This window comes from Gymnodraco acuticeps, unplaced genomic scaffold (genome assembly GCF_902827175.1).
Source record: "Gymnodraco acuticeps unplaced genomic scaffold, fGymAcu1.1, whole genome shotgun sequence".
Classification (NCBI taxonomy): domain Eukaryota; kingdom Metazoa; phylum Chordata; class Actinopteri; order Perciformes; family Bathydraconidae; genus Gymnodraco; species Gymnodraco acuticeps.
This window is the reverse complement of record NW_022991244.1, coordinates 400,184-426,338: the sequence shown is the minus strand read 5'-3', so window position 1 is coordinate 426,338 and position 26,155 is coordinate 400,184. Positions and strand designations below refer to the sequence as shown.

General features: G+C 39.6%; 1 protein-coding gene across 12 annotated transcripts in view; it reads left to right on the top strand.

Moving 5' to 3' along the window:
* Positions 1–26,155, top strand: part of slc2a9l2 (solute carrier family 2 member 9, like 2) — a 174,465-nt gene that overhangs the window by 27,114 nt on the left and 121,196 nt on the right. For 2 of the 12 annotated variants that reach the window (XM_034239597.1, XM_034239599.1), the window contains 2 exons: positions 6,475–6,563; positions 18,655–18,753. In XM_034239597.1, the coding sequence (XP_034095488.1) occupies positions 6,492–6,563; positions 18,655–18,753 (171 nt within the window). In that variant the 5' untranslated portion in view covers positions 6,475–6,491. Of the gene's footprint in view, positions 1–1,297; positions 1,436–1,471; positions 2,028–6,473; positions 6,564–18,651; positions 18,754–26,155 lie in introns of those variants that run through there. The other 10 variants (XM_034239590.1, XM_034239591.1, XM_034239598.1 and 7 more) reach the window with 9 other exon arrangements.

Sequence of the window (26,155 nt, the reverse complement as noted above, 5' to 3'; positions counted from 1 at the left end):
TAATTACTTTAAAGTAGCTTGTGAATTTACTCCAGGTGTAACTAAAGTCTTACTTAATTGTTGATTATATTCTGCAAAGTAACTAAAGGTATTCAATAAATGCATGGGAGTAAAAGTACACGATTTGAATTGTAATGAAGTACAAAGTAGCAGAACATGGAATTAAATTACTCATGTAAAGTACCTCAAAATTGTATTTAAGTACTGTACTTGAGTAAATGTACTCAGTTATTTTACACCACTGTCAAATTGTCTTAATGATTTCCACCATATCACTCAGCCCCAGCATCTATAAAAACACAACTTGCGTTACACAGATGGGAACGTCTCAACTGATAATGTAAAAATATACTTTTTTGCTATCATGTAAATATACTGTATTTACATAAAATGTGTTCTATTGTAATTAATGTCCAACGGCATCAGACTGATATAAGACATTAGCCTATACCTTGCTCAGACTAAACTATAAAGCATTGGCAACAACCTCTATTGGTAGACTTTATTTTATTCCAATTTGCTAACGCTGTTCCAGCCTGAGAATGTGACAAAGTAAACAGGTCACTTTGTCAGCCACCGAAGGTCAATGACAATTTCTTGATAACCAACCAGCCTGATTTCCTCTCTATGTTACACAATCAGCCAGACGGTGGACTCATGACGCACATGGATGAACTTGTTTGTTTTTGTATTGGGGATTCAGACACACAGTTCATGACTCTAGTATTGACTTTTTATGCACAACTAAATTTGAAAGCTGTAAGAGCGTGTCTTTTTAGATATTTACAGTATAGGTAGTTTATTGTAACCAATGTGTGAGGTATTGGTACAATATCCTGAATTCAACTGCATTTCACGATTGGCTCAGTTGTACCACAGAAAGCTCTACTTGTAGTCAGTTGACCTTGAGTTCAGAGTTTTTGAAACTATTTCAAAGTCAAGTCGAATTTCATTATAAGCTATCAAGCTTCGACCCTCAATAGTGATGACAAATTGTGAAGATGAACAATGATTTATTTTGCTAATTTGTTCCTGATGTACTGAAACTGACTGATTTGGCATAACCGCAATTACAGCTGTAAAAAGTGTCTGAACGCTAAATTGAAAATATTACATTTTGAACTGACATTGGAATAAATGCCATTTTATCTTATTTTAAGAGGTGGTTGAATCAAACTGATATTTTTGTACGGGAAGCTCTTCAGACGTCTTATGAATTCACTCCAAGGGCAAGGCTTTTCATTTAGCTCCTTAGGACACCGAGTCCTGCTGATCTTCATTCCTATCATCCATTCAGGTTCTGATTAACATTCTGCAGCTGAGCGAATCCCATCAAGTGTTAACTGTGCAGCAGGAGCGGAAATCAGCAGTATTACCGGTCACCGACTTCAATCAGTAACGTCTAAAACCCTTTTGATGCTTGTTTGTTCAGAAGGTATCCATTTAGGGGAGAGCGGGAATAGTTGTAACACTTTCTGTCGCAGCACCTTTTACTTACTGAGGCATTGTGCCATTACTTGCCTTCTACAAATAGCAATGTTTTTCTCAAGTATATTCACAAAATGCAGCAAAAAAACAGTACGTTTTTTAATATCTCAATATTTTGAGTTGCATACCAAATCCACATTAAAAGCAGCCCCCCCCCTGCAGAGTGGACACTGAAAAATGCAGCAGTTGACAAATGCACATAAAAAATGACACATCATTATGTGTCAATGTGCTAATAACCAATTAACTATCCTTCTTTACCCATCAGATGCTCAGTGCTCCACAAAGAGTAAGTACGAAGTACAAGTCCTCTCCTCCAGTAAAGTAACTATTCAAGAAGACTCGTCCTTGCTGCTCATTGGAGACTTTTTCCACTGCTGTAATAACAGCTGTTTCGATCCTCTATCACTGAGTTTTTGTAATTTCTTTCTCAATGTGACACAGCAGATAGGTTTTCTCTTTGGAGACAGACTGGATCGTCTTTCACTTAACCCTATCAGACTTCTCAGCAACTGTCAGGGCATGCTGAAGAAAAAGGAGTAAGAAAGAGGAAATGTGTGTCATTGGGGTTAGTTCACATTTGACCTCAGTCACTGCTTTAGTTAAACCCTTCTTCAAAGGTAGCAGTGCTATCTTGGTAAAAACAAGAAGGGCTTTTATACCTGAAAATCTGAGTTTTGTCTGTGAACACTTCTTTACAGCATTCACGTTTCTCTTGCAAGCTCAGAAGGGAAGAAGACCTTTAGATTGTATACAACTTTTGCATTTTTATGTCGACTTTCCAGTATGTCTGACTGTTAATATTGATATAACCACAAGGTGGCAGACTCGGGCTTATAATTAGCTATTTATTTGCTCCATAGTGGAATTATCCACTGTGTTGTGGCTTAAGTATGGAAGCAAACAAGAGACAGAAGTATTCGAATTGTATTAGACACCGAATTTATAGCATTGAAAATAATTACTTTGAAAATCATGTATCTGAATGTTTTTGCTCCGAATTTACCTATGTGAAATAAAAATGTAAAAATTCAAGTGAAACAAATTCGAATGTTCAAATTCAGGTCTGGTTTGTTCAAAGTCTCAAACTAGTAGGACCAGAGCCCGAGAGACTCTAGGGCTCTGAGTAGGACATGCTGTCATAATTACCCAGAGTCCGAAGTGACACCGTTACAATGTTAAAGCTGTTGGATAAATGTAGTGACGTAAAAACTAAAGTATTCAAGATAGTGTAGTGGAAAAGAGATAATGTTTTTTTTTTTTTAAATGTTACCAAAACAAAATCTCTTGTTTTGGACTGACAGTAATGATTCAAGAAATAGTAGATAAATAAATACACACACATCAATGTGTTGTGGATGGAACACAACAAATGGTGCTCTTACCTGTGATGCCTCCTCCACACATTATAACCAGACTGTATCATTCAAACTATAAGTAACAGTTCTAGCTACTTGACTTCACACAAACAATTCAAAAGACAAAATCAACACAATGTATTGAAAGACCAATCTTTATTTCTCTCCTTTTGTTTGTGTTATTAAACCCTGTCAATCTAAAAAACTGAGCAACTCAACAGTTAACTTTATATTTCTTATTGTCCAAAGCATCTATTACACTATTTGTTCCCCTCTCATATTCACAGGATGGATGATTAGAGACTTTGGGGGAGACCTCAGCTTTATGAACGTCCTGTCTGTTGCTTTGACCGGAGAGGGCTGAGGGTCTTTCCCTGCGAGGAGTCCTCCTCGCAGGGAAAGACCCTGCAGGCCTGATGGAGGAGGACTTACACCAGCTGCACCTACAGAACTTAGCCCATGCTGGGCATAGCTGTTACCACCTGCACAGGCCTAGCCTGTCAATTAACAGATTAACATTTAGTGTAACTTATGTATATTATTTCGTTTTTATTTATTTTTTAAATGGTGATGGTTCATGCTTGATAACTTTTAGTTCACATTTCAATAAATTGTATTTGCACTCCTTTTGTCCGTTATTCTTACTGAAAATGTTAAATTACACATTCACATCTGACTGAAGATTGGTACCATTTATTTATGACGTTCCAAACTCGGCGGCACAAGGCACAAGTGATGTGAAGCTCAAAGTGCAAATGCATTTGATCAGCTGACTTTTTTTTTGCCAAACTTTATAGGCCTGACAGTAATCACACTGTCTCTGTGCAACGTAAAACACAAAACAACACAAATGAAGTTCCTGTTAGACTACAAAACTAGTCAGTGTGCAGGTCTTTGTGTTACAATACAAGTGTCTCTTAGTGAATGTCCTGTAATGCTCTTAAATCTCATCAGCTTCTCCTTTCCCTCTTGGATGTTCTTCTGGACCCTCAGAGAAAGAGAACATGGTGAAGCAGTCCTGTCTCTCAGGCGTGTCCTTTCCTAACAGAAATATCAAAAAACATATTATTGCAGAGCAAGTGTGTTATTTAAGAAAGAGGTGTGTTTGTTTGTTCATAAATATAATGATTTTTTTTATTTGAATGTGTTTTTTAAATCCAACAGTGTACTACAAAGATAATCAGATTATGAATAAACCGTTCTAAATTCATCAACATTAAAATAAATGTATTATTAAAATAATATTTAACTGTTATCAAAACTTAGTGCAACTGTGGAAGCTTGCTCTGTTCGGTTGTCTCACTGAAAGACAAAGGGTCGCAGCTCTCACTATGTGATGTTGCTTGGTAAAATGTAAATGTAACCTTTTGCTAAGAAAGTACACTCAACATCACTGATGTGTAGGAGATCTAGTTTTCAGTCATGTTTAATGGCATGTCTATCAGTGTATTGGAGTCATTACTTTATGCATTCTTTGTAAAGCATGAAAAAGGTGTACCTTGGAATCCGTGCTGAAGTTCTCTGCTGCTAGGACTCCAGATCTGTCTCTCCTCCTCTGGTCCAGATCTGTCTCTCCTCCTCTGGTCCAGCCTGTCTGGATCACCTTAAGGAGACTTTGAACAAACAGATGTAAAGTTACATGCATGGGTTACAGACTTCTTTCCATGCAAACAACTTTTTATCTTCTTTTAAAAACAGGTCATAATCTTATTGTTATACTTAAGAAATGGCTGGATATCACAGTCCTTATACTGTATCAGTTTGATTGAGTATTATTGTGTAGGTCCTTTTTATTTTACCGTTACTTTGGATGAGGTTTTCATGAGTCAGTCAAATTAATTTGTTTTCATATGCCATATTCATATGCATCACACACGTAGGGGTTAGACACAAACCTATTGAACAAATGCAATGCAATGGATAAGCTTAATTTCCACTGAAGTCACAGATAACGTCATATATAATATTTAAACAAATCATTTCCTTGTCACTAAAGCATTGACTACGCTATTCATCGTCCTTAAATGCAGGAATTAAGTTACATGTTCTGTTCTACAGCCACGATGAGGCTGTTTCTCAAGTGTGATGATAATACAATTAAAAGAGGCATTGGTAATAATATTAAAAACAACAATGTTTGGGTCGTTCGTCGGATAGGCGGTTAGCTGCAATAAATAACTCCAGTTCAACAAACCATATTACAATATCTAAGGGAGCGTTATTATCTTGAAATGTGACGTTCATATTTTAAAGATACACACATTTCATTGTGAGGTTGATTTAATATACACTAAGCCTCTCTTCAACAATACGTTGACGTTAGCTAGTCTATGTTATGCTATAGTAGAGCATAGCGAATTTAAATGAACCTTAACAATGCATACAGTAACCTAAATAGCAAACTAACTATCTAACGTACAAAGATGACCTTATTTTAGCAACCTCGCACAGAAGCCTTTTGGTATACAGTAGCATCCCACTTAATGTTTTACACTCTTGGATGCTACGCATAGCATCGTTAGCACAGATGGAGCTACGATTGCTCAAATGCTAACCCAACTCTAAACATTCATTAACGTTAGCTTAATAAAAACACCAGTAACATAACATAAAGTACGCAGGGTTGACTTACCGAAGAAACTGCATTCATGGACGGTCTGTTTCAACGGCAGATAAATCCTATATTTGCAGGACGAATAGTCCACCAGGAACCAACACAACAAACACTGCCGAGTTCAAGTAGTGTTCTCCTCATGCGCTGAGCCGCTGTAGCATCACGGAGCTAACGGAGCTAGCAGAGAGGAGCTAGGAGCAGCAGTCCCGTTGTCATGAAGGGGGAATCTAACTATATACAGAATATGTTTTTGTAGATCCAGGCTAGAAACATGTTCATTTTCTGATGTTAAGTTGGACATTTTAACAAAGGGTCTACGGGAATTGCTCCCATCTGCATCCATCGCCTACAGTTTGCAGCATTGGGCTTCACCGCACTGTCCCGGGGTTTGCCGCTTGGCTCTGATAGGCCAGAAGTCGGTTTGATTGCATTAGGGCTCGATTGCTTATCCTGTCTGAGTAGCCCGGATGAGGCTGCATCGCAATTTTTGACGTCGAATTTTACACACCGAATTTTTTTACATCGAATTTTAAACACCGAAATATTTGACGTCGAATTTTTTTCACTTGAATTTTTGGGATCTGAATTTGAACATTCGAATTTTTTTAACTTGAATTTTTACATTTTTATTTCACATAGATAAATTCGGAGCAAAAAAAATTCAGATTCATGATTTTCAAAGTAATTATTTTCAATGCTATAAATTCGGTGTCTAATAAAATTCAAATACTTCTGTCTCTTGTTTGCTTCCATACTTAAGTATTCAAGATAAATAGAAGGTAATTTCTTCCTGTTGGATAGCTGTTTTTACTGTTGAATTTGGCTTCTGGGTTATTCCTAAACGTATCACCAAGTTGTGACAATTCTGTGCATGCGTATGTGTGTGTCAGCAAATATAGTCTTTTCCTCTTCAACAGATGGTTCACTCAGAGATTTCCCTAATAAGTTCCACTTCCCCCTCTTCGTTGTGAAACATGTATTTTCTGTATGAGCTAATGATCATTCTCCCTTTAGGTTGCTGAAACGTTAGGATGGACGAACGGCAGAAGGATCAGCCGGCAGCAGACCAGAAGATGAAGGACTCTGGGAAGAACTCTGAACAGGTGAGTGACTCACTAGGATAACTCAATCATATAATACAACATATAATCATACAATGAGCCACCAAACAACAACACCTTTTGTATAAGTTCACTGGCTGAATGGGTTTGTCATGGCTGTTAGACATGCTTTTGTTATTTGGCTGTTATGTCATACTTTAACCTATTAATATATTATTAGACATGCAGGATGTCATTGTGAGGAAGCCACAGCTGACTACATGATCTTTGTTATGGTCAAACACAGAAGGTCTGTGCTGTTATCCAAAATCCTATTAGAGCTTTTTACCTGCCGCTGAAATAGAGGCAATATTTACTCTGCTAAAATTACAATATCTTATTCATGTTTTAAGAAAGAAAAACTGAAATGTAAGATGTAACATTTGCCAGGTTTATAAAAATTATTGACTGATGTTAAGTAATACAAATGAAATAGAACAGTAGGGACTCAGTTCGGGAAAGTTATAGTACTACAAAGTGAAACCAAAGACAAACAAAAGTCTTTGATCATTAACTTTAATTACATTTTTACACATGCCTACGGAGCCCTGGAGTACGGAGCCCTGGACATGCCTATATCCTGGTGATCATAAAACATTATGTATTCAGAATTCCCTGTATGTGTCCACATTGTGTTAATACGATTTATTACAAATATTTTCACACAGAAACATCAATAGAGGAAAATCACTTTGCGTAGTCGATTTGTTATACAGTGAATTAAAGACCGATTTGAAAAAAATTGGAATTCCAAAATAGATCAAGAAAATAGCCTTGTTACAAAAAATCAGGCCATTTGCACTAACACAACCAAAGTTATTGCAAAATGAAAAGTGAAAAATGACCCATATGGACAAAAACGTCCACAGTGATACCGGAGGGTTAAGAAACATGTTTATTAGGTTCTATTTATGTGTTACAGATAACTTTTCTGATAGAAATATGAACTGTACACCACTCACTTGATCTCCTTTCCTCTCTACCGCTCGCAACATAAACATTAGAGCTATCACTTTGATCACGCTGCCAGGGCAATGTCAGTTTTATCAACAGCCTACTAGTAACCAGCAATAAACCTCACCTCAAAGATAACACTCCTGATTTCCAAAGTACGATCCTCCAGGATAGAGACCTGCCAAGAAAACTGAAGTTCTTAGCGAAGTATGAAAATGTATCCAGTTACTGCCATCTTAAGAATCAGACAGACGCAGCAACACTATTGTATTACAGTAGGTGTTGTGGACTCATGAACTGTATGCATTTAAACCAGTTTAACTATTATGCAGAAGGTTTCAGTTATTAACTACATACATATATGTCAAAGTCAACTTTAATGTCAATCTTTCAGTTTGTGTGTACAGACAGAGAGATCGAAATGACGCTTCCAACAATCCCGAATACAAAAATAAAATGATACAATATACAGTCAGATATATATTAAAATATGTATATCCTATATACACAATCAACAGACACATTTACACATATGCACACATTAAGATACAAAACACAACAATCAATATATACAAAATAACAGTCACTTCAATATCAATGTCATGCATAGTTATTCAAGTTATACAAGGTGTAGTTAGTTATACTAATTATTGGCCATGCCATATGCAGCAGCTCGGGGTTAAGTGCCCAAGGATACATCGACATGTTGACAGTAGAAGGCAAGGCAAGGCAAGTTTATTTATATAGCACTTTTCAACATAAGGCTATTCAAAGTGCTTTACAAAAATGAAAGACATTCAGAAAATGGCATTTAAAATCAGTCATTAAAAAGAAAAGCTAATAAAATAAACATTAAAAGAAAAAATACATGGATAAAAGTTACAGTGCAGTCTAAGATATGAATAGTTCAATTAAAAGCAGCGACAAAAAGAAAGGCTTCAGCCTGGATTTAAAAGTAGTAAGAGTTGCAGCGGACCTGCAGGTTTCTGGGAGATTGTTCCAGATATTTGGAGCATAATAACTGAACGCTGATTTACCGTGTTTAGTTCTGACTCTGGGGACAGAAAGCTGACCAGTCCCTGAAGACCTGAGAGATCTGGATGGTTCATAATTTAGCAGGAGGTCAGAAATGTATTTTGGGCCTAAACCATTCAGTGCTTTATAAACCAGCAGCAGTATTTTGAAATCTATTCTTTGACACACAGGAAGCCAGTGTAAAGACTTCAGAACAGGAGTGATGTGATCCACTTTCTTAGTATTAGTGAGGACTCGAGCAGCAGCGTTCTGAATTAGCTGCAGCTTTCTAATAGATTTTTTAGTGAGACCTGTGAAGACACCATTGCAGTAGTCGAGTCTACTGAAGATAAAAGCATGGACAAGTTTTTCCAAATCCTGCTGTGACATTAGTCTTTTAATCCTAGATATATTCTTTAGGTGATAGTAGGCTGATTTAGTAACTGTTTTAATGTGACTGTTGAAACTCAGGTCAGAGTCCATGACTACACCTAGATTTCTGGCTTTATCTGTTGATTTGAACATTGCAGACTGAAGCTCAGCGCTAACTTTTATACGTTCTGACTTGGCTCCAAAAACCATTACCTCAGTTTTATATTTGTTTAATTGGAGAAAGTTCTGACACATCCAGTCGTTGATTTGTTCAATGCACTTACTCAGTTATTGAATTGGAGCATAGTCTCCTGGTGAAATTGTTACGTACATTTGTGTGTCATCTGCATAGCTATGGATATAGAAGCTGGAATCGAACTATCAACTTTCTAATTGTTAGATAACCGCTCCACCTCACAGCCGCAGTCACCCAAGGTTATACTTGAGTTCAACTTTTTTCAGTCCAAAGCTATGTTGCACCATCAATCATAGTTACACCATCTCATCAAATCCAGATGTTTAGCTTCTCTTCACGCATCAACCTCACTGCTGGCGTTTAGACAGCTGCACCTCCACCTTAAGATCCCCAATATCACCATGGAGTGAAATCTTTAAAGATTTCCAATGTCTTGTATCTCGTGCACACGTCAATTCATGTTTTTTAAGCCAAAATAAGTCTCTCCTGATTTAAATATTTTTCGTTAGACATAACTTCGGACTCAATCAAAGGTATAAAAATGATCTGTCTTCACTAGGGATGTGCATCTCCATCACTGAGGCCGATGCGATGCGCATCTCGATACGTTGCCACGATACGATACATTAACGATACATTTGAAACACCAGGCGATGCGATACGATACGATTCACCCCTGTTGCGATACAGTTCGATACGATTTGATTCAACATTATGCGATTCGGTGCGATACGATGCGATTCAACACGATGCAAAAATAATGATACTTCAATTTGGTACGACAGAGGATTTTTGTTTTATTCCTTATATGCAGCAAATCATACATTAACAAAAAAGTGCTTTACATATTTGGTACTGCACATCCCATCATGCCGTTTATTTGTTTACCTTTAAAAGCTCTCCAGAGTACAATTGTATAACACCTCACAGTTAAACAATGTAAGGATGCATTGCTCATGATTAACAATGTGCAAATAACAGCTACCATAGAGCAATGCCCATACAGCTGCCAGCCTGATGTGCTTAACTCATTCATAGGCTAACTCACCAGTGAGCAGAAAGCGGTGGGTTCTATATGAACAATAAAGAATACAAATAACCTTTCACAAACAGGTATTTCATAACTGCTTACAGTGAGGAATACATTTAAATTATTATTGGCCGTCACAGGCTGCTGTAAACTAAACACCACTCTCTCTGACAGAACACCTCACTGAGTGATTTAACTCATATGTCTAACTTTGAGGTTTCTCTTTTCAGCCGCAGACCCCATGTCGCCTCTTTATGTGCGTCGCTAAGTTCCTCGTACTACTTGTGTACTTTAAATCGGCTCGGCATCGTTAACAATTTGCGAGCGATTTTTCAAGTTTACCATCAGGACGTTACTGATGGGGTGCGGCTGCGGAGTGATACTGTGTGTATGCAAGCCCGCATCTAGGACGGATCTATGTATCATGGCTGTAGACCTGTTAAGTAATAAAGATACCTCATACAAAAGTCTACGGATACCTTATTACTCTCCATGACCTGCGGTCAACTATATAGCATAAAGGACTATTACACCGTCTTTCTTGAACAATCCGAAGTGTTACCAAACGTTTGATTTGTAGGTATTTTTCGGTGCGCTGTGTTTCTCTTTCTCCTCGACTTCCGTGTGTGTTGATAACTGAGACTCTCGGCCTCCGTAGTGGCGAAGCAAATATCAAAGATCGTCTCTGCTGAGCGTTGACAAGATGAGGGGATTTTATATGAATGAATCGGTTTTTTACCGATGCAAAGACGCTACGCCATCGATGCATCGCGAGTTCAACCCGGTTCAACCCAAACTGTAGCCGATGTGCACTCTTTCAACCGGTGCACTCGCATCTTGAACGTTTATGCCGGTGCACCGATGCGAATCGGTGAATCTTAACATCTCTAGTCTTCACATATCAGTTTCTGGCTGTGAAACTCCCTAAAGCTACTAGATATCTGAACTACCACTCTAAACCTAATCACACACCTAAAGGCTATTCTCTGTGATCTTCTTTTGAAATGTATATTTATTCTCTCGCGTCATTTGAGCATCCCCTGAAAAAGTTATGAGGCCCGGATAAGATTATCTAAATATGATCCGTTTGTGTATGGCTGGCTTTGAGTTACAATACTTTGAGGGCAATATGTGGGTGTATTGTGGCAAATCTTTTGTGCATACAGTATATGATTACAATTAATTGTATAGTGCAGTGCTTGAATTGGAATGAAAAAGGTGCCAGTACTCTAAAATCAGCAACTTTTTCAAGTCAATTTTATATATACAGCCCACAAACAAGAATTTGGCTACTATAATGCTGGTGGGTTTGTCTCTTTACTACTGTATATTTTAGAAAGGTTCACTGTACTTAACATTTTTTATGATAGGCAGCGGATATGGCTAAAGCTCAGTAAGGTCAATATTAACTGAAAATATAGCAATCAAAGTCTAGATCTTCTGCTGAAGACACATGAAGCAGAGACCTTTCAGGTGAGAGCCCCTCTGGTGGTGTTCAACATTAATGACAAGGAAACAAAGCTCTGGTCAGAAGCATTTTTTATAAAAAGCTTTAACAAAATTAAGTATTTCTGTACATTTTGAATGCAATCTAACTTTCCAACTCAGAAAACGAAAAACGAAAAAGTGCCAAAAGTCTTCTCACATGGCTGAGCTGCTTTGCAATATACTTCACCACTGAAGAATACAAATATGTATAAAGTAAACTATGATGCAATCTAACTTTCCAACTCAGAAAAATGATAAAGAGCATGAACAAAGAACATGTAAAAACAAATGCAAAATTTGCACAATCTAAAATGAGAAACTGTAACTGCAAGTAACAAAGTCTGAGCCATGGTAAAGAGTTACATTGAACACCAAGCTGATCAGATAACTCCCTGGTTGGTCTGAAGTCCTTCTATCTCCAGGATCTGTACAAATCGGCACATTATGCCAAAAGTCTTCTCACTGGGTGAGCTGCTTTGCAATATACTTCACATTGTTAGAAAAGGCTCCAGAAGGCCTTGGGGACATCAGTATCAGGGGCTGGAGCTGGACAGGCGCTTTCATCAGCACTTCTCCTTCCCTTTGCCAGCCAGGACCTCACATACTGTTCCGGATTGAACTGTCCTAGTGATGGTCCATTACATTTAATGAAAACCAGGCTGGACAGTCGGCTGACAGAGAGAGCATTCCTTTTTGCAGTAAGGATATCGTTCATGCAGCTGAATGCCCGCTCACACTCACTAGTGGAGACAGCGATGGTTCGGACTGCTTTCAGTAGAGGCTCCATGGCAGCAGGTGTATGGGATGCCCTGGTTTCCTTGTATTCGCGAAAGCCCTGAACAGTCTCTCTTCTGTCCACTTTCAGCACTTCGCACAAACGTAGCACCTCTACGTCCCCATACTGTACGTCTAACTCCTCTTCAGGCCAACTTCCAGGATGGATAACTTTCATGTCCTGGATTAGCTGATTGTCCCGGGCCTCCCGGCCATGTAATGGGATTTCTCTTGTGCTGACATGAGAGGAGGTTGTGGAAGTCATTCTGTGTCTCAGATTCTCTACCATACTGCGGAAAAACTGACCTGCATGAATCTGTACAAGCCTGCCATTCTCACGCAGGGCAACACCCTTGAAGGACTTCTCAGCTAGAGCTGTATGAACTGTAGTCATGTGTGGGCCAGGCATGGTGACCATGGATTCAAAAACTCGTATTTCTCGAGTTAAGAGCCTATCTGCTGTAGGCAGTGTCATCTCTCTTTTTTGGAGTTGCCGAGAGAGGTCGCTGAGCTCTGTGAGCGCATCGTACATCAGTCCCAGATTGCTGACAAACGTTGCAGATGTGAGCACATCATCCAGGCCCTTGTACTTTGCTCTGTCTCTGGAATCCCTGCTCGTGTCGTTTGCAGCATTTGTGAAGTGATCATGAAGCACTCGGTAGTTTTCCCAGACTGCTCTGACGCTCCTTTCACTTGAAGCCACCCAGCGGATGGACAAAACACGCCCTATCACCAGGAGACGCTGTCCGACTGCTTGCGCACACTGCGCTAACTGCCTCTGATTTTTGGGGGAGGCATGGAACAAGGAATAGAGTTTGTCAAAAAAGATCTGGAAATGATTGAGCCCTGAGACCTCCTTGACCACATCCCCAACTGCCAGCTCTAGACGATGATTGGAGCAGTGCCACACAAACAGGCTTGGGAATTTACTACACAACTGGGTAGCAACGCCTGTTCTCTTCCCTAGCATGACTGAAGCCCCATCACATGCAAAAGAAACGAAACACTGACCTAAAAAGTCCTCGTTAAAATCTCTTCCAAGACACTCCATTAACGCCTTTGTGATGTCATCAGCCGTTGTTCCATCCAACTCGATCAGCTCCCAAAAAAACGTTTCGGGCTCAGCATCAGCTAATGCTGAGCGTAGACACACAACAAGCAACCGTTTTACCACTAATAGTGGTAGATTCATCGACCAAAACACAGAGTTTTCTTTGGTTTTCTGTAATGTCTTTTGCCATTTTTTTTCTTCAGCTCATGAGCTATGTGGTCGATGATTTCGCCACAGGTTTTATTGGAGTGCAAAACCCTGCCCACGTTCAGCCCATTCAGTTTCTGTACATTCAAATCAATTGGCATGTCTGTGAATGGCCGGCTATGTTTGCCAATTTTATATGCCGTTCGAAAAACTCTGATAGTGGTGTCTAATTCAGATTTATGCATAGACTGCACTTGATGTTGAATAGTTTCACGTGAAGCAGATGTAAGGATGTCAGCAGCTTTTACATGGGCTTGTGATTCTTTATGTTCTTTGATTTTTTTTCTCAGGCTAGCTTGTTGTTTGCCCTTGTCAACACACCGAAATGAGACACTGCACACTCACCCCATTCAGTTGACAGTTTCAGTCCTTGTCCAGTGTGTATTCCCAAAGATTTGACATGATCTCTGCATATCCGACATCCTAGCTTCTTATCTTTAAGAAGGAGCCATGCATTGGTCTTGCAAAAATATTGCACCTGGTCCGTTGTCCAGCAGTCAGGTGCATCGCTTTGCCCGGTGTTGGTGGTGGCAGTTGCGCCAGCAGCAGCTAACGTTAGAGGCTCTGGAGGAGGCGGCGGAGCTAGTGCTAATGCTAATGCACTAGAACTTGGAGCAGGAGGATCAACCAAAGAAAGCTCCCCATCAGACACAATTTCCAACACAGGCACAGCATTCTCTGTATTTGAAGTTTCTTCCGGCGACAACCGCTGTCTTTTTGCACTTTTATTAATCCACGCTAAACATTTTAGAAATGCTAATTTGTGACGTGACTTGCTTTCCTTCTCTCGGGGGCGTGCCTGCTCTGTTCTATCACTCTACATAGCCACCCACTGGGTGGGAGTTGCACTGCATAAACACAACACACGTGCATCTAGGTATGTAAATTGTAAAGTATTAAAACATGGTTTTACTAACAGTTTTCAGTATGTTGTTACTTCGGCATTATTATTATTATTATTATTTTGAAACGTGTATTACTATTAAATCACGGTCAAATAGGTTAATTTTGACATAGTCGTTTCCACCACAGTATTTACATGGAGAAGATAAGCCCCGCCCCCTCTCCAGCACGTTCTGTTTGAATGACAGGAGTAAACAGCTGACAGCCGCTGTGAAACTCCAGCGGTTAGAGCGATGAGAATGTCCGTTCGGCACCTCATGACGCATATACTGAGTACCGGGCGGCTGTATATATATATATGGATGTATAATAAGAACGGCGGGAGAGTGTTGAGTACTGGCACGGTGCATGAGTACCGGAGTACCGCCAGCATGCCGGTACTGAGCAAGAAGTGCCGGTACTCCATGGGTCAGAACCAGAAGTGCCGGTACTGCGTACCGGTGAGTACCGGCCCAATTCCAGCACTGGTATAGTGTCTAATTTAGAGTCTGCTCGGTTATGAACAGATGAAAGGGTTCAGTTTACCAATTTTTTGTTTCATATCAATCAGTGAGTACAGATTTCAAACACTGGCAAATACTGAGCCAGCGCCTCTAACATGTATCCATAATGAGCTCAGTCCTACAAAGCAAAAGCATTTATTTCATCACTTCATACACCTTTCAAATTGATGCATTTTGAATAGCCTAAAAATGCCATAGACTTGCTCCAACCTCCTTTTTCTGTAAGATCACGCTTCAATACAACTTATTCTGGAATCAATTATTATGCAAAACGTGTGTGGAGATATTTTGTTGAATATGCCTCCTTTGATGGTATATGCAAATAGGAAAGGAGGACTATACTGGGGAAGAACTCTGCTGAGACACATGAGTGCATATTGCAAGCATAATATTATAAGTGAGTTATTGCATTGTGTAAAGGGATGAAGATATACCATATGTGCAGAGAAAACATTTATGTAACACACGGTCTACATGTGTTTTGTTGACTTAGAGAAGGCGTATGACCGAGTTACTGTGGGAGGTGCTGCGGGAGTATGGGGTGAGGGGGTCTCTATTCAGGGCCATCCAATCTCTGTACTCCCAAAGCGAGAGCTGTGTCCGGGTCCTCTGCAGTAAATCGGACCCATTTCCGGTGAGGGTTGGCCTCCGCCAGGGCTGCGCTTTGTCACCAATCCTGTTTGTAATATACCTGGATCGGATTTCGAGGCGTAGTCATGGGGGAGGGGGTCTGCAGTTCGGTGGACTAAGGATTGCACCACTGCTTTTTGCAGATGATGTGGTTCTAATGGCTTCATCGGTCTGCGACCTTCAGCACTCACTGGATCGGTTCGCAACCGAGTGTGAAGCGGCTGGGATGAGGATCAGCACCTCCAAATCTGAGGCCATGGTTCTCAGCAGGAAACCGATGGACTGTCCACTCCAAGTAGGGAATGAGTCCTTACCCCAAGTGAAGGAGTTCAAGTATCTCGGGGTCTTGTTCTCGAGTGAGGGAACAATGGAGCGTGAGATGGGCCGGAGAATCGGAGCAGCGGGAGCGGTACTGCAGTCGCTTTACCGCACCGTTGTGACGAAAAGAGAGCTGAGCCAGAAGGCAAAGCTCTCTGTCTACCGGGCCATTTTCGTTCCTACCCTCACCTATGGTCATGAAGGATGGGTCATGACCGAAAGAACGAGATCGCGGATACAAGCGGCCGAGATGGGTTTTCTCCGCAGGGTGGCTGGCGTCTCCCTTAGGGATAAGGTGAGAAGTTCGGTCATCAGGGAGGGACTCGGAGTTGAACCGCTCCTCCTTCGCGTCGAAAGGAGCCAGTTGAGGTGGTTCGGGCACCTAGTTAGGATGTCACCTGGCCGCCTCCCTAGGGAGGTGTTCCAGGCACGTCCAGCTGGGAAGAGACCAAGGGGTAGACCTAGGACCAGGTGTTTGGCCTTGGAGCCACTACCTGCTATTTTTACTCAGATGTTTCCTTTTACCTTGATTATTCATTTAACAGATACAATCACATTTTTTAAAAAGCTACATGGAGTAAAGGCCACTAGCTAAACTGGCATGCTCACAGCCTTTAATGCCTTATTTAGTAATTTACAACATTATATTTAATGACTTAATGCTGATGGCAATATCATCCGATCATATATTTGAATAAGTGGACAGGGAGACACTTTCAATTAACTGTACTTTCTTCGACTTTGCTACACAACATTAAAGCACATAACATATTGTGCGCATCACTGTGTGCTCTAATCCTTAACCTTGCAACCTTTAGAAGTGATGGGCTGACATTGCCATCCCCATAAAAAGGCAAGGAGTGGTGGAAGGCTGTCGATAAAACTGAAAAATTAGTAATCTGTGAAAAGAGAATTAAAAACCTTAGTTTTCTTTAACATCCAGCAGAGGGCGACTCTACTGATGGCAAAAATAAATCTGATTGTATAGAAGTCTATGAGAAAATGACCCTACATTATTCACTTTAATTCTTACCTTAGAAACATTTTCCCAATTAGTTTTTTGCCTTCTTTCCTCAATTTCAAGTCTTCTTCAATACAGCATAGTAATCTCTTTGTAAGTTTTGCCATCATGAGTCCCATCCCTCCCCTCTCTCCCCCCTCACTCCCCTGCCCCCACTGGACTATAACTCCCCACACACACTCAGACACTCAAATCCAGCACCAGAACTTTTTTTTACGCTGCTATGGACAATCTGCAATAAATGTACATTCTATGGACAATCTTGCACCAAAGATATTGATATTGATGCGACTGTTACTGTTATTTTGTATACTATTTTGTATATATTGATTGTTGTGTTTTTTATCTTAATGTGTGCATAATTTGTAAATTTGTCTGTTTATTGTTTATATAATGATATACATATTTTATACATATCTGTACATTGTATAATTTTATATTCGGGATTGTTGGAAACGTCATTTCGATCTCTCTCTCTGTACACACAAACTGAAAGATTGACATTAAAGTTGACTTTGACTTTGTGAAAGTTACAACATTTGGTCACCTAAAACATTTCTTTCAGCATTAAGTTTGACTTAGTGCCAACCTTTTGTGTCACTTATGGTTCCAAAAAAAACAAGAAGGCTCTGGCTAAATGCAAACTCAAGGCTGTTTCGACAAAACAATGGGTCATGAAAACGGACTCTATACTGTCCATGTCCAGCACTTGGGTCATCAGCAAAATTCAAAAGTACAATGACCGAATTGACCTATAATTTAGAGATCATACTCCCCAGAGGACGATTCCCATTGTTTCTGGTCAGCTGTTAACATGAAGTTTGTAATATCAGGCAAAGCTTTCAAACTGTATAAGACACATTTATATTGAATGGAAAAATGACCATGGAAAAATGACCATGAAAATCACAACGCATCCAATCTTCTCAACGTACAGTATGACTCTATTACATTAATTCTCCGCACTATCTTCTGGCCTAAATGTCAACATGCTCATGGGCTCTCATGATCTAATTGTCACAGTTCCATTACATGTTCATCCTCTCAAAGGATATGTCTTGAATTTCATGACATTGAGGCCTTTTCTCGTTTCCGTGAGCCTTTATGTGTTTAGCTCAAAAAGCAATGACGTTCCTCGAGTAGCAACATTTCCCTTATGGTTTTTTCTCTGTCTTGCTCTTATGTACAATGGGTTTTAATTAACCGCTTGTGGGCCTTAACACTTTTTCAGTCTTGCTATGATTGATTTGTTATACCTGCACTACCACAGCATAATTTAAATCTAATATTAGGCCTATGACTTGTTCACTCTCATTCATTTTTTATGCAGCATGTGCAGTTCATTTCTCACTCAATTACAGGGCTCGTATAACCGCTGCATTTTCATTCAGTGGTCTTTCTTTGCTCAGCCAATGTCAATCCTTGCACACATGTTGTTAAAGTAGTGGCATTCTCAAGGGAATATCCCAGTTTATTCTGGACTGGATACCAAGGCCTTTTCGAAGCGTCCTTTGCTGGATTCCCTTGTTTTTGTTCCGAAGTTGACATTTATCAAAAACAATGTGTCTGACATGGCCTCTTACATGTTCATGTTTGTATTCTCAGTGTGTTTTGTGTGCTCCCTCTCCAGCAGCCAGTCACAGCGTGTCTGTTCAGCGCAGCCTTCTTCGGGGCCCTGGGGTCATCTTTCATTTACGGCTACAACCTCTCCGTGGTCAACGCTCCTGCTTTGGTGAGTCAAACTGTTGCTTACTGTTGCCTGCTTGCTTAGAAGCAACATGGTTTCACTCCCTTTGTTTGTACTAGTAGATGTGGGGGAAACTTCTGAAGCAATTGGAGTCAGGACTCTGAGAGACACGAGGAGAGCTGGAGCTTTGATGGCAAACACTGACGGTTTATTTGGAGCTTCGGCCGGAGAATTCACAAGACATGTCACGGGCCACGAGTTGACCACACAGTTGAGATGCCACAATCAATTCTGAAGAACCCTCCTGTAGCTCGAGGTTTTAGCTAGTTCAGAGTGTAATAATAGCTTCAATATACGTGACCAGTGACGCATGGCCACGAAATTACTTGTTATGAGGACATCGGAAGCCAACCAGGTATATTAAACCTCTTAAACCCCACGGACCCGCCGAAGGGGCCAAAATCACAACATCTGCAAGCAAAAGTGTCTGAGGGCTTCAGCTAACTGATCTTTTAAAAAAAAAAAGTAATATTAAGGCCGTTAGCACAGAACTCTAGCTATACCGATTGATATACTTATTGGATCTGCACAAACAAGCTTAGATAACATCCTGAGATTCCACAGATTATAGAAATATAAGGATCATCACTGAGCGATCAGAACTCGTGACAGGGGAAGCAAATACAGACAACACACGAGTAGCTTTAGGTAGCAAAACACGGTGTGACACACGCTTTCACTCTCAATCTCACGCTCTCACGCTGCCCAAACTACTCTCACGCCAAAAACAAGATGAACCAGAGATCGTTTTTGGTTGGTTATTTACAATGTTGAGTTGACAGCTGCTCAAGCTCTCGATCCGCTCCCTCCCTGCCCCCACCACTCTTAACAACGTTAACAGACAGCAGAGCAGTGGGAGCCGGTTGGTCAATCCCCGTCCCGTATTGCGCATGCGCAGATCTAAGATCCAGTAGGTTTACACAAAAGTAAAAGTCTGCTGCTTATTGTTCTACTTGGCCAAAATAGAGTCAAAGAGTATATGAGAGTGAGAGTGTGTTAATTAATATATTTGGCAGTTTGGAGTAAGTCTGTAGATTTGTTTGTGTGTGTGTTTCATGTATAGGCTAGGCCTCTCATGATAATTAATTTTGTTGGATACATTTCCCCGGAAATTATTGCGATAAACGATAATATTGTCGGCACCGTTGTATGACCATTTTAGACCACTGACATAATAATAATAATTCAAGTACATTCTTTCAAACTGCTAGTCACATCCTCATGTAAGTGGCAATTTATCTAGTTCATTTTTAATTATCGTACGATAAGTCAATTAATTGCTTATCGCGACAGGCACACAATAAAACAGTGGAAACAAACATGTGTTTGACTTTCATTAGTGAATGACACATTGTGCCCTTTATAGTCTGTGTCCAATATTGTGTATTTGTATATATTGTATATATGCTAAGGTTCCGCTACTGACAAGATAGCAGTCATTTAGTGCGCATATGTGTAATTAAATATCAAAATCTCACTCCAGCCAGGTACCCAAGGTTGGCAACCCTGTCAAAGTCGTGTTCAATGGCATTAAAACGAGAAAAAACGCGGCTGAAGGTTAATCCATAGGTTATAGAAATGTGTCTGTCACTTTGAAAAAATTATTGATAGTCCATAATTCAATTTTTATGCAAAATTCGGAGAAGAAAAATTAGCTGCTAATGGTAGCCACCAGAGGCTAGCGCAGTTTCCGGGTTTTCTACGCGTCACTATCACTCCTTATTTGGTAACCTGTGTGTGTGTGTGTGTGGGGAACTTTCCCTCGATTCCATTGGCTCTGACGGTTAGAAAGAGATGTCAATCATCAAAATCGACCAAGGGGGGCCAGAGATATGGAAAATCCACCCAAATGACCCCAGAAGTGGTTTTTTTGGTGCTAAATCTCTCTAAAAAGGTAAAATGTCACTTGTTTTGCATCAATCTTGATACAGGGCACTTATTATATGTTGTACTTTGGATTCCTAAAGCTTAGTCTACTAACCCATCATCCAAGGGTAGTTTTCACTATAAGTAAAAAATAAATTTTGGACGGACACTATAATTTACAGTTTTTTACTATGTTCAATCTGAATTTTCTTTAAAATAAAACACATCTATATTGATTCTGACTGTTCTACATCCAACTCACAGGTTTATCATTACTTTGAGAAAAAAGATTATTAATTTCCCCCTTTTTAGAAGTAGTTAAGGTCATTTGTTCTGGAAATGTCATTTTCGAGCCTGAGACCTGAAAAACAGGCTTGGGGTCTAACAGGATAAGTATTATAACCCAAACAACCCTCAGCTCTGGTATTGCCAACACAAGTACTTTAAATGTTGCACCAAATACAGAAAACACATTTAATCTGAAAACCTGTATGTGTCTAAAGTCCTGATGATTCAGTGGTTTTGAGAGTACATATTAACAGTCCGGCCTTGATAATGATAAATGCAAACAAAATAAAACAGAGGAAAAGTATGTTTTCTGATAACATTCAGGAACATTAGGCACGTCGTAATTTATCATATTATATGGAATTTGGAAATTGAAAGCCTTAAAGACACTAATACCAGTTTACCAGTTTATATAATAATAATAATAATAATATGTGAGGAGTCTCATATTAATGAGCACATGGAGAATTATCTGCTTAATCTGAGAGATTCAAGAAACTGATTGAGAAACATTTCCTCTTTTCAAAGTTTCATTTGTTTTTTCTTTGTTGGCATATTGCCAATTGGACATTCTCCAAGTGACTAAAAGAGTGAAGGGCTGGTTTTAAATTATGTTCCTAACCCTGAAATGAATGCAACATTGTAGATATGTTTCTTAGACCACTCCTCCTGTATGGCTCAACATATTGTAACCTCATTGGAATAGAAAAGAAAGTAGAAAGGTCTCTAAGGGCTCTTTTTAAAAACGATATAAGAGGTTAAGGGAAAACATGCTTATGTTGTGCCATGATTTTTCCTAAATACGTAACGCTGGAGGTTTTTTAATGTATTAATTCATTTGCTGTGTGATCCCACAGTAACACCAAATGTTCCAAGGGATAATTATGTAAAAGTCTTACATCTAGCTTGAACCCCGCTGCTTTAATATGCTGACAACAGTGGCACAAAGGTTTAAAGAGGAAACCTTTACCATTTGCTGATCCCAGAACAGCAGGATTCCTGTTTAATTAGGTGCTCTATCTACCATAGACTGCTATTTACGATTTGAGTGAAGCACACATCACAAGCATAGCTGTGATTGGTCTTCAGTAACGCTGTGCTTCACAGTTTACAGATCAAATGTAGAGGACCATTACAATTAAAATGATTGTGATGCCCATTATGTATTGTCGGGCTGACTCCTATCAACAGATGAACGTCAGAAAAATATCACAAGAAAGGTCTATAAATAAAAGTCTGCCATCACCATATGGACACACCAAGTCCCTCCTGCCCTCACAAGTGTCTCTTTCCCATATTTTGGCTCGAAAACCCTTTATTATTCCCAAAAGGGGCAACTGTTAATTAGCATCTGTTGCAGCAGTAAATTGTTTAACAATTTGCATGAATGAATTATGGACAGTTACATGTTCACAAAGCTAATGCATTAATAACTCAGAGTCCATGGGCTTTCTTAAATGTTTTACAAAGCTTTAATATACTTTAAATGTCTCAGCTCTTTATATTCTTAACTCTTCACCTGAAGGGCTGACTCTCACACTCCTCCATCACACAGCTTCACTTCTCTTTCTGCTCTTACAATATAGCCTGATCCCTCGAAACCTGGGCCTCATTTCTGCCTCCATAAACGTCTTACAGATAATGTTAACAGCTGTCCTTCAAACCTTCAGATTAAGAATTGTTTCCCCACAATAATTGTATCTGAAGACACAGTTATTTATTTTCTCAATTTGATGTGTAACAATGGATCATTTTCATGTATCAATACACTGTCAAATGTACAGATTTGTATTTAGTTAAAAAAACAGTATATACTCAAATTAATGAGTATATAGATATATAGATCTAAATAGCCATTTAAGTTGGAACCAGCCTCTTCTTGCCTGAGAATTTGCTCTATCTTGGCGGAAATGCCACCTTTCTGATGGTATATTTTCAGGTAGCTTCTTATTCATTGTATTCATGTTGTTTGTACGATGGCTGACAGGTGCAAACACATTACGACAACCCAAAACACTTCCATTAGGAGAAAAGTGCTGCAGCTTTAGTATGCTTGATATGGAAGGACATTCACAATAGATGGCATGCTTTTTTTCGTAAAACTAGAAACCTCCACTGTTGTCTGTACGTGCTAAGTTGATCAAGTTGATCTTTGTTTAATCAGTAGTTCCTGTCAATAATCTGCTTCTGTCAATGCACCAATTCTCCAGTTGATATGATGAGCTGTTGCTTTTATTGTATTCTCTTATTAGCTTCTCCTCACCTCGAGCACCTGCTGATCACTAAGATAGCGTTGGCTCTTATCCAAAATATCTCCCTCTGTCTTTATAAATGTGATAGATAAATCAACTGGCAATATCCTCTCTTCTACTGTTCGTTTGGCAAACACATTGAAATGAAAATAACCGACTGTACGCTCTCAAACCTTTTTTCTGAAAAAGACTGGCTCACCGAAATGACATGATTATTCCAAAAAAGATAAGTGCTGCAAATTTGCCTGAAAGCTTAACCCCCCCCCTTGTTATAACTATCCCCTAAAATCACAATAGTAAATCCACACGATGCAGGTAAACCAACATTTAGTTTTCCCCAGGCACAGCAGCAGGTGTGCCTCCAGAGAGCCACTAACATGTTGAGTAGCTCAGACGGAAATGGTACGAAAAAATGTACTTACAGTAATTTATTATCTACTCCCCTGGCCGTTTGGGAAATCAGCCAAAATGAAAAGTTATGGGAGATCCCCAAAGACGACATCATGCGTGTCCAGAGTACTGAATTTGGTTGCTAATTAATTTAACTCCAACCACCAGGTCAGAGAAGGATATTCAGTGTTCCCTGTTGTTATTCTCTGCAGATTTGATATGAAAACCTTGATCACTGTCAAGCTCTGATATTATTTCTTTATATTACAAGAACTAAACTCAATGAATGTGTGTGTGTGTGTGTGTGTTCTAGCATTACTATACTTGTGGGGACCTAAATCTGTTTACACAGTCACGTGTGGGGACTCGCCTCCCTTATGGGGACAAATTGGAGGTCCCCATGAGGGGAATCATTAATTTTAGGGTGAAGACTTGGTTAGGGTAAGGTTAGGGTTAGGCATGTGTTGGTTAAGGTTAGGATAAGTCTCCAGGAAATGCATGTAAGTTAATGTAATGTCCCCTGAAGTGATGTATACATGGTGCGTGTGTGCGTGTTCACAAAAGTAAACTTTTATTCTGTCTAACCTTTGATGGTTTCCCTCTTCATGTCCCTTTCTTGGTACAAAGGAATATTAGATGGATTGTTAAAAAATGCATGGACATTCAATTCTAATTAACTCGTAGTCTCTCGCACATCAAATATGTGATCAGACGGTGAACTCTGTGTGATTTGTGAGTGAGTAGAAGCAGGGCCGTATCCAGGATCTCCTAAATACCGAGGTCCAAATATGTCAGGGGGGTTCGGGGGATACCCCCCGAGATTTGGGGGATTTTCATGATCTAGTTAGGTGCTTTTTAAGTCCTGTGGGGGGTCACACATTGGATAATATATTGATTTCTAACCATGTCAGTGGGCTGCAGCATAAATTATTTTGAAAGTGTAATACATAAGAATCAGTTGATTGTTACCATGAATGATCTGGAAGCAGAAGAGGCTAAAATGATCACAACACATTGTCAACATTCATTTTCCATGTCTCTCTCCTTTCCATAACCTGCAGCCTCTCTTCCATCTTTTTGAGTCTCTCTGTCTTCTTCCTGTTAATTACTCTCTCTGTCCTCTACTCTTTCTCTTTCTCAATCTCTCCCTCGTTGTTCACTTGTTGCTCTTCCTCACTTGTCGCTCCTGCCAGTGAATCAAAAGCAATTCAGCAGTTTAGTTCATTTCACTAATTGTTTGCATTCTTTTTTTTAAAAATCTGTTTTGTTTGATTCTCAAAAGAGAACAAAGATGTAAGCAGATTGTGTTTTATACAATTGCATGTTATTATGACATCATAACTGCAATATATGTATGTTGTTTTAAAATTATGCCTATTGTCTATATTGTAAATGAAGACTATTGTTATAGATGTATAGATGGGGTTATTAAGCCTACATTCTTTTGTGTGACTGTACCTGCAGTTCCTCCCCGACCTCTCTCTCTCTCCTCTCTCTCTTCTCTCCTCTCTCTCTCTCCTCTCCTCTCTCTCTCTCCTCTCTCTCTCTCTCTCTCTCTCTCTATCTCTCTCTCTCCTCTCTCTCTCTCTCTCTCTCTTCTCTCTCTCCTCTCTCTTCTCTCTCTCTCTCTCTCCTCTCTCTCTCTCTCTCTCTCTCTCTCTCTCTCTCTCTCTCACCAAAGATGAGCTTCGACTGACGTAGTATTTTCATTATATCTGAGTCAGTGTAAAAAGAAAACAATACAATGTTATATCTCCAATGTTTTTATTCAAATTGAAATGAAAGAAAAGCATTACAACGTTTGTTAAAAGGTAATCCAATTCTGACATTGGATGAATGTAATTAACTGTAGCTCTCTAGCTAGTTTATTCACGCTATTTAAACCAAAGTATAGCCTATAGCTGCAATATAAGTTAGTGTGCATGTTGTCGGACGTCCACTGACTAACGTAGAGCGTTCACACAGGATCTGCTGGTCATATGATGTCCTGAGGAACAGAAACACAAGCAGCCCGCTGGACTCAGATCTCTAGATAGTCCGAGCTGCGGTGGTTTGTTGATATACATGTCGTCTTCTTCTGTTTGCTTTGACCGAGGCTACGTAGTTATGCAGCGCCCCCATCGTCAGTAAATGGAAGTACTACAAAGAACCCCGTTTAGTGCAATTATTTCACATGTTTAGTTATATACACAGCTCGAAAAAAATTACCGAGGTCCGGACCTCGGTGACCTCAATGGTGGATACGGCCATGAGTAGAAGCATGATTTCTGCCCTCTTACAAAAAAAAAATCGTATTCACATCCTCCTCATTTTAAAATCCAATGCATTTCAGTGGGAAGTTGATGGAAATCGAGGCACAAGGTTCACAAGTCCATACTGTTGGTGAACATGTACCTGACCAAACAGGGAAAGTATTAACGTGACAGCAGAGGAAAGGGAACAACGTTTAGGAGTTACTAGTTTAGGCAAGGCAAGTTTATTTATATAGCACCTTTCAACACAAGGCAATTCAAGGTGCTTTACAACAATGAAAGACATTCAGACAAAGGCATTTAAAAACAGTCATTAATTAAAAATACAGTTACAGTTAC